General features: G+C 51.5%; 1 protein-coding gene across 1 annotated transcript; it reads left to right on the forward strand.

Annotated features, from left to right (window-relative positions):
• Window positions 1-335: 335 nt before the first annotated feature.
• LOC122391356 (protein bric-a-brac 1-like) lies at window positions 336-15,113 on the forward strand. Its single transcript, XM_043385159.1, has 8 exons — window positions 336-388; window positions 686-910; window positions 1,564-1,695; window positions 10,399-10,698; window positions 12,487-12,733; window positions 13,424-13,600; window positions 14,017-14,102; window positions 14,706-15,113. Exons 2-8 carry the CDS (start codon window positions 725-727, stop codon window positions 14,874-14,876), a joined length of 1,299 nt encoding a protein of 432 aa, XP_043241094.1. The 5' UTR covers window positions 336-388; window positions 686-724; the 3' UTR covers window positions 14,877-15,113.
• Window positions 15,114-15,454: the final 341 nt, after the last annotated feature.

Raw genomic sequence — 15,454 nt, forward strand, 5'->3', positions numbered from 1 at the left:
AGGATCCGGAATCCGGATCACCACCGTCAGCCTGTTATGGAATTGTGGTTGTGATTTCCGAAGTCTGCGACATCTATAATCGAAACCCTAGCGCCACCTGTCACACGACTTCGCCAGCTATGAGAATTTGTGAGAAGAAAATCAATCAGTTGATGCATTTTTTATTTTAAAACTCATTTTATTTTTCTTCCTTTGTTTTTGAATATCAAAAGCACATCCTAAAACGAAAAAATATGGGGAGCATGGTCGAAATAAATACTGTAATATTTTGTGACGTCCTGTTTTCAATACGATTCGTCTGCCTATCTTGAATTCTTATGCCCTCTTTTGTTTAGGCTATTTTTACGTGTGTGTGCGAGTGCACGCCCCGTCGGCTGTGAGGGTTTGGGTGAGTTGGTGAGATTTATATTACCTCAAAATAAGTGTTATTTAAATTCGTATTAAATGAATAATGGCAAGCGTAGGATGTACGTTTCATCCAAGAGTGAAAAAAACTGAAACGCACCAGTACAAGTACTGAAACGAGTCAGATGCATTTTCTTTTCATGGATTTGAAGGAGGTGCCTTACCGCCTACTGGGTGATAGAGATTTGATATTGTAATATTGGTGTGAAGATTTGCGCTTTGGCAGATTTGGATATTTTCTTATTTCAGTTTGACGTGCACCATTCTATTTTGATTTCAGGTGTACCACCTGCCCAACAGCCTCACTGCCTCAAGCATCATGGGCTCCACTCAGCAATTCTCATTAAAGTGGAACAAGTATCAGCGGAATTGGGACAATTATTTGTCAAAGTTGTTGAATAATCACATGTTCAGTGATGTAATGGTGGCCTGTGATGGACAAGTATTTCAACTGCACAGGATAGTCCTTGCATCATGCAGCTCCTACTTTGAGAAGACACTACAGGTAAGTGCCTAATTAAAATTACTGCTTCTATGGAATGCTAGACAGATCTGTGCTCTTCTCATTGATTGGTTCAGTACATAGTGAGACCTCCAATCAACTTGTGTGGCCAGGTGCTGGTGGCCCATGCAATTCAATTCTAAAGTTAATTCTGGCCAATCTGATAAAGGTGTTTCAGCTTTTAGCACATTTGGCCCAGCCATTCCTTAGATATAGAATTGGCACCCTGCATACCTATGCATGTGTGCAAAATGAGACCCCAACTGGCTTGTGTGGGATGCCCTACTAAGCTAACCCTAAGGGCTATCTGATCTGAGCCTGATTGGCTCAGCCATTCTCGAGCTGTGGAAGCAGCCCCTGCAGCACTTATGTGCCTGGAGTAACACTCAAACCATGATGCGCAAGAGTGCATCATCTGGTCAATGTACACCTATTCACTAATTCACCTATTCACTAAGCCAATGTTCAGTATAATATATCCAGTCAATGCTGAGTTATTGTGAGGGGAATGATTTTGTCACCCCTGATTTTACAAGTGTTGTTATGCCTTATATCACTAACATCCTTATAAGACAGCATGCTCAGTAAGGATAGAATCGTGCATTATCAAAGAAATTCATACTGATATCCTTTAACACCTCCCACCCATTTTCCAGAACATCCCGGCCAAGGAGACGCCGATAGTGATGCTGAGTGAGATCACGGAGCTGGAGATGCGCACCCTCATCGAGTTCATGTACTGCGGGGAGGCCACCATCGACCAGAGCCAGCTGGAGGCCCTGCTGAAGGTGAGCGCTGTTCGTTTGTGACTGGAGTGTGGGTGTCAGTATAGGTTACTGGTAGCTCTGGTGCACTACGTGTTTGTTCTGGGTTCAGCAGTCATTCCCATATTCATCTGAAGATTGCAGGATGGATTTGTGTTTGGTTTGATCCTGACCGTGCATTGAACCAATGTCTGGGCCGGGAACCAAATGATAAGGGTGAGGCATTGGGCTGATTCGATTGCCGTCTGGTGTGCTGCCACTGTCCTGTGAGTCCATCTGCCTGAGTCTGATCTGCGAGAGAGGTTGAGCTCCTGCTCATCGTATATTCTCCCAAGTTGATGTGTATTTATGCTAGGTAGGTATATCGTGTGCAGCTTCCCAGTCGTTATCTCACTCCAACTGGACTCGGTTACACGAGGTTCCCAGCCTTTGGCACTCATTTTCACGTGTTTTAAACCATTGGACAAGTGACCGGGTTTTAGACCATCGAACCCCGCTCACTTGCTCCGATCCCGTCCCATGCCTGCACATCGCCGTCCATTCCCGTTCGATTATTTCCAGTCATGGTCGGTCACCTATGCTGGTCACCGTGCACTTAGTGCCAGCACAGGCAGAATATAGTCGATACTAAGCATGACGGTGTGTCTTTTCGGTCTGCCTCGCTAACAGTCCAATCGTGAAATGTAAAATACGGGGTTCAGCGGCCGCACTATGAGCTTACTGAAGCACTGTTTCTGAACACCCACTGCGCAGCAGCCGACGTGTGTTTCGACGTAGGTAACTAGTTATATCGATATTTGATCGCTACTTTTTGTTCGGAGTTAAAGGGACCCTCCCACCTTAACACCAGTATAACGCCTTATGGGGCGACTAACGGAGCGAGCGAGAGGGTGGGCCTTGCACGTGCGAAATTGCGAGGGGGTACCTCCAACTGACTTGTGCACGGCACCCTACTAACCGGTCTCTAGCGATGTGCCAAATTTGGGCACAATCGGCCCAGCCGTTCTCGAGATCTGGAAGCGGCACCCTGCACGTGCGCACGTGCAAAATGGGTCCCAACTGACTTGTGCACGGCACCCTACTAACCGGTCCCAAACTGTGTACCAAATTTGAGCGCAATCGGTCGAGCCGTTCTCGAGATCTGGAAACGACCCCTGCACGTGCGCACGTGCAGCAGCACCCCAACTCTGGCACATGGATATGCAGTGCCTAGTGGGTGCCTACCTACATGCCAACTTTGAGCGCAATCGGCCAAGTAGTTACCGAGATATTGCAACAATTGCAAAACTGACACCTCTTCGTTTTGCACGTGGCACGTGCATAAGGGGTCACCCACATGCATCGGGAATAGTCCAATACTTGGTAGAAGGAATGAAGCTACCCTACAAAAATTACCGCATGTAAATCGGTCAAGTGGTTGCTGAGATATAAGCCTCGCAAAAGCGTCCGCACGGCCGGCCGGCCGGCCGGCCGGCCGCTCATACTCAGAAATTTCCGTTAATCTAAGGAAAGACTCCGCTCGCTTCGCTCGCTCCGTAATTAGATTTGAGTTGAGATAGCCAAAATGGGGTCCCTGGCTCACAATTACCGGTTTCGGCACTCACAACATCGAGAAATGCCTTAAATCGGAAATATTGAATTTCAAAATTGCAGCATTTTGATTCAGAGGGGCTAATGCATAGGAATACCCCTCTGAATGTGTGACGTCAGCGCAGATATCTAACGATTTTTAAATGTTTGACTAAAACGTTTTGTAGCATGCGGTGGTATATGCTGCTTTGCGCGCAACAAATGCCGCACTTTCAAATAAAGTCGCTAGGAGCAGCGGAGATCCCAAAAAGTAAACAAAAGTAAAAGTCTAATATCTAGAAAACCGGTGAATATTTTCCGATGAAATTTGGTAGATATTCGTTTTCACTCTTTCTGAACCGAGCGACATCACTTTCATGCCAATTCATTTACTTTTTTGAAGGTGGGAGGGTCCCTTTAAGTTCGATCGGCTACATCGATGTTTGATCGGCTTTTATCGATATTTCATCAGCTACTGAGAACGAATAAGGCAACATGTGGTTGTCTGGTGATATGCTGGTAAGGATAAATGATAACAATAACACGTCAAATGTATATTTAAACACACAAAGCTTTCGGTATGAAAATACCTTGATCACTGTGTTAACAGAAATGAGGACAGAAATTGTCACCGGCAGCTTGTACAAAAATATAAAATAACACTCGAAAAATAGATCACAAATCACAATCACGAGATTATCTATCGGGGTCCTGCCACTAAGCTTACAGCGCATGTTGCTAAAGTTATAAATCCAGTCCTAGTAGGTATTGATGGTATCGCGTGCTGATATGTGAGCCGCTTCTAAGATTTTTCGTGTCGTTTTTCGTGCGCCTTTCTCTAATAATCGAGTTGCTCCCCAGTTCGGTAAATGATGAGATTGTTCGGCATGTACGACGATTGCGTTCGATGTTCGATGAAACTTAAGGTCACTTTTATGTTCTTTAAGTCTCGTTTCGACCCCCCTCCCCGTTTCTCCCACGTAGCTTTTGTTACACCCACCACAAGGAATTTCGTATACTACACTTTTCGGAGAATCGGATGTGTCGATTACCAATAAAGAAGATTATGTTCATTTTTACTCTGGCCACAGTGAACGTGTGAAAAGTGGTATAGTTATAGGTTTCTTTTTACGAGCAATGAGAATTTGTGATGAGGAGTTCCTGGACGAAGAGATTAAACATATTTACAACGCTTTCACGAAACTGAAATACCCGAAGGGATATCTCATTCGGCAAAAGCAAAAGGCCGAACGAATAAAGAAGAACCCAAAACAAAAGGAAAAAGAACAAGGAAGGAAAAAGCGAAAATGGATATCGATTCCAAACTTCAAGAGCGCGGAGGTTATTTCTAAATCACTTGAGAAGACAGGCGTACGAGTAGCAACGAACACGGGAACGAAGATACACGAGATGATTAAACGAAGACCGAAAGAGACGTCCGACACATCCGATTCTCCGAAAAGTGTAGTATACGAAATTCCTTGTGGTGGGTGTAACAAAAGCTACGTGGGAGAAACGGGGAGGGGGGTCGAAACGAGACTTAAAGAACATAAAAGTGACCTTAAGTTTCATCGAACATCGAACGCAATCGTCGTACATGCCGAACAATCTCATCATTTACCGAACTGGGGAGCAACTCGATTATTAGAGAAAGGCGCACGAAAAACGACACGAAAAATCTTAGAAGCGGCTCACATATCAGCACGCGATACCATCAATACTAGGACTGGATTTATAACTTTAGCAACATGCGCTGTAAGCTTAGTGGCAGGACCCCGATAGATAATCTCGTGATTGTGATTTGTGATCTATTTTTCGAGTGTTATTTTATATTTTTGTACAAGCTGCCGGTGACAATTTCTGTCCTCATTTCTGTTAACACAGTGATCAAGGTATTTTCATACCGAAAGCTTTGTGTGTTTAAATATACATTTGACGTGTTATTGTTATCATTTATCCTAACTGTCTTGGATATTCTACATATGCTGGTAAATTGTGACATTGCACCTCTATTTTTTACTATCTTACAATTGTTTGAAGGGATAAATATCCGAAGGACTGTCGGCACGTACCCCAAAATTTTAGGCACAGTGACTCGCTACGGTGTTGCGTTAGGCGGCACGGGCGGACATCGATAGCAGCGCCTCTATCGGTCACTAGGGAAAGCTGGGCTGTAGGCGAAGAAATACCGGCTGAGTTGTCACACGTTGAATAGGTTTATAGACATCAGTCTTGTGAAAAAATTTGAACTTTTGCCTTCAATATTTCTACAGGCAATTTTAGAAGTGTCTTCACATAGATTACAAAACCGTTTAGATTATTGTATTCACTTCAAGCCTTCCCTATTGTTCTTGACGATGATGCGGGAACTATTTCTAATTAGTGTTTATAGCTTAGTAAAAGAACATATTGTGCAAACGATGAAAAAAGCATAAATGTAAGATATTAAATGCAATTTTCTCTAGCAATTAATGGTAAATTATCTACAGATCAAGGAAAAGGTGCATGCTAACTGATAATTTAAAGTTCTTGGGGCCAGTTGTTTTCTTCTTTTCTTACGTCGCCCCAATGGCCGCGAATACACTTGTGATAACGCCTATCGGGGGTGTCTGTTTGTGCGGGATCCTGTCTAGGTGGGCTTTACTGGTGACCGTGTCGACTTTGTGGTGTCACCGCGGACCGTGGTGACATCACAGTCCCCCCGTATCCCTGGGCGCGCAGCCCCCTCCTGTGTCCCACGCCACTACTCCCTCACGTCCATGTCTGACGTCCCCCGTTTTGGTGGCTTACCGAAAATTCCTGAGCCTTAGACCCCGCACCCGCGCCCGCGCCGGAACTCCTATTTTATTCGGTAGACGTATTTGACGGTATTTGCGGCCTACCCCGTCTGGACCTTGCCGGCTTCCTGCGGAGTATTGTGCGCAAGTGCTATATGTGGAACCCTTGCGGTTTTCCCCTGGCGTAATGCGGCATAACTCATGTCTACTTATGGCCCGTCCCCGTGATTGATGGGCGTTAGAGGGAAGCGGCGACAAAAAAGGAGGGGAGTGGGGGACTGGGGCCGAGGTGGCCGGGCGGACGGAGGGAGGGGCGGACCCCCATGGAGGCATCAGACCGAACCAGGGTCGACGGTGGGTCTCCTCAGTCAGGTACTCGACAGTCGGCTGGCGGCCGGGATGTAATGGCCGCCGACCGGATTGTTTTTGTTTGGCCGGCCGTTAGTGCCACTATCTGGCACGGTATCGTGATTTACACAAGATGATGAAACTAGACGGTAGTCGAGACGCGCAGGAGGCAGGTGCATTGTCATTCATGGCAGCTGCTAGCTAAACTGCCAGTCATTAGTCGGTGGAGAGAAAGTCGCAAACGGGTGGTAAACAACCGGGGCTATATCTGGCAGACCGTTCTTTGTTTTAACGTGTAGATGTGCTACCAACTTGTGTAATCCGATCTCCGGAACTGACGAAGAAAGTGGCACACACACTGAAAGATACGTGATTATCTTCATCAATGCTTCCGTGCGTACTTGCATGTAAAGAGCTGAAATTCAGTAAACAAAACAAATGTTGAAATTAAGCAAACCATCTTTACCCGAGTCACTGTTAGTCAATTGTCAATATTTTCCGTCAGCGGCGACGCAGTGGCCACAGAGCCTGCTATACACTTAAACTTTACCGTCTTCGACCGGCAAACATAACGATCGTAGCTTTCTAAACTTTGTAAATAGCCAGCATTCGGAGTTTGGATGTGGACCGTGTTCGAGCTACAAGTTACATTGCTACATGAACGTTAACCATACACCGACACTACGGGTATGGTTGACAATGGCACCATGCAGTTGTTGAATCGATAAAGCTGCTCAAAAGCACGCAATTGATCAGCGTTGGATTCTTTTGTCTTGCTGGGGTTCGCTCCTGCAAGTCATAGAATTTACGAGTTGCTAGCCTTTGTTTATGTTCACGTTTCATTACACTATATTGTTCTCCTCCTTTCACTGCAACGAGCACCGACGCCCACCATGCTCGAATCATTGATCCGGTCTGTAACACCCGCAGTATATCCCGATACGTTTTCACCGCGGCACAAAAACATTCCATTGGTATGCTGTGTCGCTTCTGCTCCGATTGACGGCGTCACAACAGGCGGGTGTGCTCAGCATTCGCACCCGGTGGCCGCTCGGCATTGACGGCCTGTCCCGCCTGCCGCCCGGACGACTTTGTCGCTGATTACGGAGGAAAGGGGAGGGGGAGGGGGTACGGGAGCAGCCAGACCTACGGGAGCAACCTTTCTGGGACTCAAGATGGACGGCGGCCTCACCTTCAGTGAGCACATCAAGCAACTGAAGAAGTTGATGGCCAGACGCAGAAACTGCCTAGCCGCCCTCGCCGGACGCAGCTACGGCTGCAGCCGCCGCACGCTCCGAGCAGCCTATATAGGATATATTAGGCCTCTGGCGGACTACGGCTCGGCAGTCTACATGACACATGCCGCCCCGGCCTCTAGACAAGCCCTGGAAGCGGAGCAAAACGCATGCGCCCGTATCATCACGGGCTGCATCCGCCCGACCAGACGAGACGCACTGCTCGCCGAGGCACAGCTGGAACCCCTCACGGTACGAGCCAAGAAACTCTCCTCGAACGAAGTCCAGAGACTGAAGAGGCTCCCTCCCGACGACCCGGCAAAGGAGGTGTTTGATCGGGACGTCCCACCGAGACTTAAGTACAGAGCCCATGAAGCCTGGATTCGAGAGGTACAGCAAGCCGGCACAAACTCCGGCCCTCCCCTGCCGTGCGATGAGGACGTCGTGCTGGATGCAAAACCCTGCGTGCGGCGAGTCGCTGCCTGGATGGCGAGCGAGGCGGGCATAGCGGAGCTCCCAGCGGAGCCGCTGGCCCTGACACCGCCTGTCCTTCTACCGGACTCCACAAGTCTGACTACATCGACCTCTCTGACGGTGCCCACCTCGCGCACAGACCCACCGGAAGCGAGAAGAGCTGCAGCGGAGAAGACGCTGGCGTCTCTCCCGCAGCCCGACGTGTCCATCTGGACCGACGGTTCGGCTGGGGGCGGCACGCACGACGGCGGAGGGGGAAGCCCTGCTGATCTTCCACCAGGAGTCCCGCACCGTTCAGCTAACGGTAGCGGCCAGGAAGGTATGCAGCAGCACCCGGGCTGAACTCGTGGCCATCCGCGAGGCGCTGGCCGAGGCCGCGGGCGATCTGCCTGACCGGCCGAGTATGCTCCTCCTCTGCTGCGACTCGCGCGCTGCCATCCAGTCGCTACAAGACACGGCGGACTCCCAGTCGGCTCTGGTAGCGGAGATCAGGGACCTGCTAGACACCATCACTCGTTCAGGCCACAGGCTCCACTTGCAGTGGGTGCCCGGCCACGCGGGCCTGCCGGAGAACGAGGAGGCGGACCGTCTGGCAGCGATCGGGAGCTCGCGCAGACAGGACCAGATCCCTGTGGACCTGTGGTCGGCGAGAGCCGTGGTGGCCCGCCGGGCGCGGGCGATGTGTGATGCGCGCGCCAGACGCAGCCACCCGCACCCCGACCCGACGCCCGGGCACGACGGACTGGACCGCCGAGCGTCGGTGACCGTGGCGCAGCTCCGGGTGGGATGTTCGCCCCTGACAGGAGACACCCGGCACCGACTCGGACTGGCCGAGTCCGACGCGTGCGTCGACTGCGGCGAGCCGGACTCGGTCCCGCACCTGCTGATGGACTGCCCCGCACACCAGGGGCCTCGGACCCGCCGGTGGGGCCCCCTGCCGACGCTGGGGGAGATATTCTCCACCGAAGCTGACCTCATCGTAGACTTCCTGGTGGAGACGGGCCGGGCCCCGCGGGACCCGGCCTAAGCTGGCAAGGAAGGAAGGAAGGAAGGAAGCAGCCAGAAGCTAGGTAGGAACTAGGAAATTAGGGACGGTGGATGGTCTGTGGATGTGGCAGAGAATCGTTGGCATATTAGGGAATCGCCATGGCTCGTGAGAAATTATGATTGTGCTTTTAACTAGCTAGAATCCTGAAGGGCATTCAGCTGGAATCACGATTCGACATTTGATGCATGCTCTCCTAGATATTAGTACGTTTCGGTGGTAGGTATTTGATTCTGGGAAGTTCTCGAAGAGCGGTCACTATCGTGTCTGAAGGTAAAACCAGCCCGCCTACCAGCGACCACAGGGCACCAGCCAGCCTCCGTACCTCGGCTGCCTGCCACCGTTAGTGTCTCAGGCTGGCACGTTTTGCTGCGTCACTTCTGGAATCGTTCTATGGTTGGAATGACGGGACGCGGTAATCGTGGTCGTACAGATTCGCATCACTGCGCCTCTAGAACGTTAATGTCGCTCGATGAAATGCCACAAAAGGAGATTAAATGAACCAGTGAACTGAATGCGATGGAACTGTGCTTAAACCGATAAGTCAATATGCAAGTCATATTTGCCTCATCTTCTGTTGAGAAGGGTCGTGATAATTCGTAGAGCTCGCTCGCGGCAATTTAAGGCCGCCCCACACTGGAACTCGCATGCGGGTTGCGAGTTTTTGAGTTTTCGGGTTTCTTCAAAATTAAATAATATAATCTATGCTGAGTGACCCATACTACCATGTAACAAGCGAGTCTACATGTTTTTAGCTTGCAAGCCACCTTGCATCGCATCCCAAAAGTTGATTTTGGGTCAACTTTCGATTTTCCTCGCTGCGAGGTCTGCGAGTTCTGCGAGGTTTGCGGGTTTTTCGTTGGAGGCGAATTTTGGTTCGTTGCGCTGGTATTGCGACTATATGTTAGTTTCTGAAGGTGAACCGGCTTCACTGCATTCATTAAATTACCACAAGGGAGCGGTCTAATCACTCTATGAATTAGTGTTATGCCCGCAAACTTAAAACCCGCAAACTCGCAACCCGCATGCGAGTTCCAGTGTGGGGCGGCCTTAAGCTCGTTATATTTGTTTTCCAAACTTGCCCATCATATCCGTACGCCCTTCTTCCTGTTGCCAAATCACCATCATGTTGACTTTTTACCTTGTTATTTTCCTAAATGCTGTCCGAATCGCATTTTACCTATGGTGCGACATATTTACTCCGCGGATCATGTCATCTAAGTCCGCGCGTCCCCCGCCGTCGGCCCTCGTGGTCTGACCTCTCCGTCTCCGTCGCCAGGCCGCCGAACGTCTGCAGATCAAGGGTCTGGTCAAATCGGACGCGGACGAGGAGCTCTCCGATGACGCCGAGGACCGGGACTCTGCCGAGCGGCGCCGCCCGGAGCGGCCGGAGCCGGAGCCGGAGGAGCCGGACGGCTCCGAGTCGGGCCCGGAGAGCCCGGAGCCGGCGCCGGAGCCGGAGCGGCGGCGCTCGGTGCTGGACACGCCGCCACCGCCGCTGCAGCCGCTGTCGGCCGGCCCGCAGCCGCCGCCGCTGCCGCATCCGATGGGAGGACCGCTGGCCAGCGTCGGACCGCAGGTGAGCCGGGAGGGACTGGTCGAACGTTTGTGGATCTTTCGTCTGGGATAAACTAGTGTGGGTTGAGGGCCTGACCGGGAGAACGATCGAATGGTTGGCAGTTCGGATCGTGTGGGGTCCGAGGAGCAGTTATGATTTGGAAAGTTGAAAGGTGGATGGTTAGTAGCACTTCCATTACCCTTGAGGTACTGAAAATTGGTATTTTGCACTCGTTTAGATTATACCTACGGCACTTTACACGCGGAACAGTCTGCGTTGACAGGGCCAGTTTTGGAGGAATGTTGTTGCAGGTCTTCGAAACTGTACAACACCCACCCAATCCCGAGTCTTATGTTGGTCCGTGGGCCGGACGGTCTAAGTGAGAGGAGTAGGCCGGTCCGTGTTACGGTCTGACTGAGAGCGATAGGCCGTCAGGTGGACGGCGGGATCTCCTAATGGACACACGGCGCCTGACACTGCTCGACCATCTCGCCGCCTTTTTGCGTGATTAGCGGTCATCGCGGAAATTGGTTTCATTTGTCTCGTTTTTTGCGAGGTGGTTGCGAGGTTTCACCGTCACGTCTTAGATTGTTACGTATCTCGCCACCACCTGCTCTGGATATCTGGCTGATTGTCTAAAGTTGTATTATGTTTTGGTGGGAGACTCCGTTTTTTTTTTCGTTCTTTGGTCGTAAAGACGGGTCTGACCTAGATTCTATTCAGGTTATCCAACTGGTTGAATTTTGGTGTGTTTTCACCTCGTCATTTATTGTCACATCGTCAGAGTTCATCGCCCCAATATCAGTCCAGAGTTTCATCGTTCGCCGCCTGGAGCTCTGTGGGGTTTTCCAGCCACCACGATATACGAGTACGGAGCATTAGGCTCGGTAATGCTGAGTTGTTCTCATTTTGGCTCATCGCTATCGAACGTTGTGTTTCGGCCGTTTTGACTTTGCAAAGTTTTTAATAGCCTAGGCCTTCCCGTCGTTCTGCAGATAAGTTACAAGAAATCTTATTTATATATTTGTCCAATATTTATGCGACGTTTTGGCGATGTGCCGAAGCAGTTCTTAACAACGGTCACCAATACTGCTATCGGAGTCCATCTTTCACACTCATTCAGTCTTGAACCTCGCCCTGTTGCGACCGATTCTGGGTAAGTTCGCAACCGTTGCATACACCTGCCTCAACCTATTCGTACCCATGACGTCAACCATCCAGCCTAAGCCCAGACTGGCTTGAGCGCCGACTACCACCGAACCTGTGAAGTGCGTGATCCGGTGGCCGCTTCACTGCCTCGCTCCCTCCCTGCCGGCTCCCACACAGCGCGTGAAGTACGTGAGTGCGCGGGCGTCGGCCGGTGTGCGATCGCTCTGTACCTGTCTGTCGGGCCGAACTGCCGAGTCATGCCCAGCCGCCAGTCATTGAATAGGCTGCCCGGGAGGCACTGACCGCCGCCCGGCGGCCTGGGTGCTGATGGAACGGCATTACAGATCTAACGGTCCGAGCGGCGCGATGAAGGAATGGGCAGCGGCGCGCATAGTGTGAGGGAATCGGACCGGCGGCACGTTAAGTGCGAAATGTTGGACGGAGAGCTTGGGAGTTTCGACTTTTGATGTAGAAGTAGCCGAGTACTTGTGGTTAACGGGTCTATGTTTTGCATAATAAATGGCATTGTAGACATTGATGTGAAATTACGGGCTTTCCGTTATGTCTATGATAGTTGACCAACCCCGTTTCCGATTCACAGCGTTGCACATGTCCCACCGCACCTGTCGTATGCTGACGCTCCGTGTCTTTCCGTTCCAGGCACTGCTGGCCGAGTTTGGTCGGGAGCCGCCGGTGGCCGCCTCCCCGGACAGCTGTGGGGACGGCCCGCCGCCGCCGCCGCCCCCGCCCGTGGTCACTCTGACCCCTCAGCGCGGGGAGGGTACCGACCAGGCCGGGGGCGCCGCCGGCCGGCCGCCGCCGCCGCTGCTGCCCTACACGTCACCCCAGAACGGACACGGACACTTCTTCATGCCGGGAATGGGTGGAGACACGCCCACATCGCTCGGTAAGTAACGACGGAATCGGGCTGGGGTATTCGAGCAGAATGACTCGAGGTAGTCGCGCTTAAAAGATGGTCCCCCTAGCTCTGGCGCTGGGACAATTTGGAGGGAGTTGGGCGTGGTGTGATTTTGTGTGAGCTGAGTCTACGATAAGGTATGCAGCATCCCGGTGATTTACAGTCAAAGCCCAAGCTATGTGGGTGGATTTCATCGTCAGGTGTGCTGATTGTTCTAGATCGGGGCTCTAACGGCGAGTAGCGACTGTTTCTGTTTGCCAGTAATCCTAGCCGGTCCGCGGGCAGCTCCAGTCGCAGCACGGCCTGTACTATCCAGTCGGACCGCTCTGTTTGTGATGAGGTGCCCTCAGTATAGCTGAGTCACTGCCCGAATACCTGGCCACCACCACCACCGCTACTGCCGGTAACATCGGTGCCCGTGCTGTTGATCTGAGCCGGCGGGCGGACGTCGGGAAAAACTCCCACGAGAGAGCCGCCCGGCCCTGCCCGAGCGTCGGCGGCCGGCGCGGCTCGGGTCCACGACCTCCCGAAGTGGCCCACCATTTATCCGGCGGACTGCCGCCGCGGTGACGGCGCCGTTTTTGCCCCTGTTTACGCCTCGGGCCGCTCAGCGGGTGGTAGACAGCAGCGCCATACGGCGGGAGTTAATCGAACTAACACTTGTGTTTCGCCCGCTAGGTGTCTCTAAGCGGAACACGCCCGACTCGCCGCACGTGCTGGCGGCGCTGCAGCAGATCTCCGCCGGTCTGATCACCGTGGCCGAGGCTTCCATCCAGTATGACATCCCCATACCGACGCTGTATGTCAACATGCGCCGACAGGGTGTCAAGGCGCGCGGACGCGTCGGCATGGCAGGTATGTGAGAGCCTTGCCTTGATGATTTGATAAGATGAGTGAAAACGGAAGGGGGGATTAGAACGTCCCGGAATTATGATAGAGTTGCTCTGTATGGCCTGGTAACGAAAAGCAAGGGCATTATCAGACTGCTAGTGATATTCTCTTGCCTGGCAATATACCGTTCAACGCGTCGTTACGATTACGATAACAAGTTCCAGCATACGATCTATACAGGCACGAATTATTTACCTGCCTGTCACGGTGTGCATACCATCTATATTCCCCCATGTTCCCAGCAGCGGTAGCCCTTACCGCACACTGTATGTTATGCCGCTCCCTGCACCCTCACCGCTCACACCTGCCTACTTATCTGTAACTCTGCAGTTATAGCGTATGTGTTCTAGATTTTAGTGTTCCTTTGCCGTTGTCCGCAGGCAAGAGGAAGCCGCGCGGTGTGATGAGTGCCGAGATGCGGGACGCCCTGGAGGAGATACGCGCCGGAACTATCACCGCCTCCAAGGTCAGTGCACGAGTCTCCATGACAGTAGCCTGTGGGCCCTGTCCGTCTCAGTAGTCAGTTCAGCCAGTCAGCTGCCTATGTAGAAGAGGTCGGGGGCTAGCGCTGGTGTAGTCAGGTCTCTCTCTCTCTCTCTCTCTCTCTCTCTCTCTCTCTCTCTCTCTCTCTCTCTCTCTCTCTCTCTCTCTCTCTCTCTCTCTCTCTCTCTCTCTCTCTCTCTCTCTCTTTCTCTCTCTCTCTCTCTCTCTCTCTCTCTCTCTCTCTCTCTCTCTCTCTCTCTCTCTCTCTCTCTCTCTCTCTTTCTCTCTTTCTCGCTCTCGCTTGCTTGCGCACGTCGTGCGCTCACTCATTTACTTATATTCAACCCCTCAAGCACTCAACTGACCTCACTAACTAAATGTAGCTATGTAGTCGGCGCGCCCTAAAGCCCCAATAAACATCAACTACTTGGCGAACAGTAAGCATTCAATACGTGACAGTTCCAACTTTTCAGATAAGGCATTTTGTTTTGTTAAATGTAAGGGTATTTTCTGGATATGTGCAAATAATCGCATTTCTTTTAGTTCATTACTAGCGTCTGAATATATCTTTCGACTTTCTCGCTAGGCCTCTCGGAAATACAACATCACCCTACCACGCCTGGTCTCGTGGATGCGCAAGACGGGCGTTAAGAGCGCCTACGCCAAGGGCCCGATGGCGATGCAGGCGGCCTCGGTCGCCCCGCCGGCCGTCCCCGTGCCCATACCGTCGCCGGTGCCGGAGATGCGCCTGGCGTAGTGCTGCCACCTGACGGAGCGACCGTGCTGCCACCTGGCCGGCCGGCGCTGCCGAGCGACAGCAGCATATCCGGGCTCCCAGAGAGCCCGCCCTCTCCCGTGACGTGTCATCAGCCGCGGCGCGGCGCCTCGCGCGCGAGCTGGCGCGCACCCCGCGCCAACAGCCATCGCCTTGCATGGACCACGTTAGACGCTGATTGTAGTGTTCTAAACACAGTGTATATATATACAAGACGGCGTTCGAAATGCCTTCAGGTAGCTTAACTCCGGTTTTGCCAAAGACAAGAGATTTTCCTGTCGTAGCTAGTCAGCGATGCGTTTCCTTACAGTATTGTCGTCGAGTCTTTTTGTTTTTGTAAGACAGCTAGGTTTTGCAGCTAAGTATTCTCAGCAGCTTTACGTTTCTTTTGTTTTTATTTACATATGCATGCTGTATATTGTAGCTGAGTGTTTTTTTTTTTTCTGCATGATCTCCTACGTTTGTACCAAATAGCAGGCCAGAACGTTTACAGTATATGTTTTCGTTCGTTGCGTAACTGTTTGACTTGGGCGATGTAGCCCAGATATTTCGTTTTCTGT

This window comes from Amphibalanus amphitrite, unplaced genomic scaffold (assembly GCF_019059575.1).
Source record: "Amphibalanus amphitrite isolate SeventyFive unplaced genomic scaffold, NRLGWU_Aamphi_draft 000434F_arrow, whole genome shotgun sequence".
Taxonomy (NCBI): Eukaryota; Metazoa; Arthropoda; class Thecostraca; order Balanomorpha; family Balanidae; genus Amphibalanus; species Amphibalanus amphitrite.

Coding starts and splice junctions, on each gene's coding strand:
- LOC122391356 (XM_043385159.1), top strand. CDS start 725: ATGGGCTCCACTCAGCAATTCTCATTAAAGTGGAACAAGTATCAGCGG. Junction 12,734..13,423: donor AGACACGCCCACATCGCTCG/GTAAGTAACGAC, acceptor TTCGCCCGCTAG/GTGTCTCTAAGCGGAACACG. Junction 14,103..14,705: donor GAACTATCACCGCCTCCAAG/GTCAGTGCACGA, acceptor CTTTCTCGCTAG/GCCTCTCGGAAATACAACAT.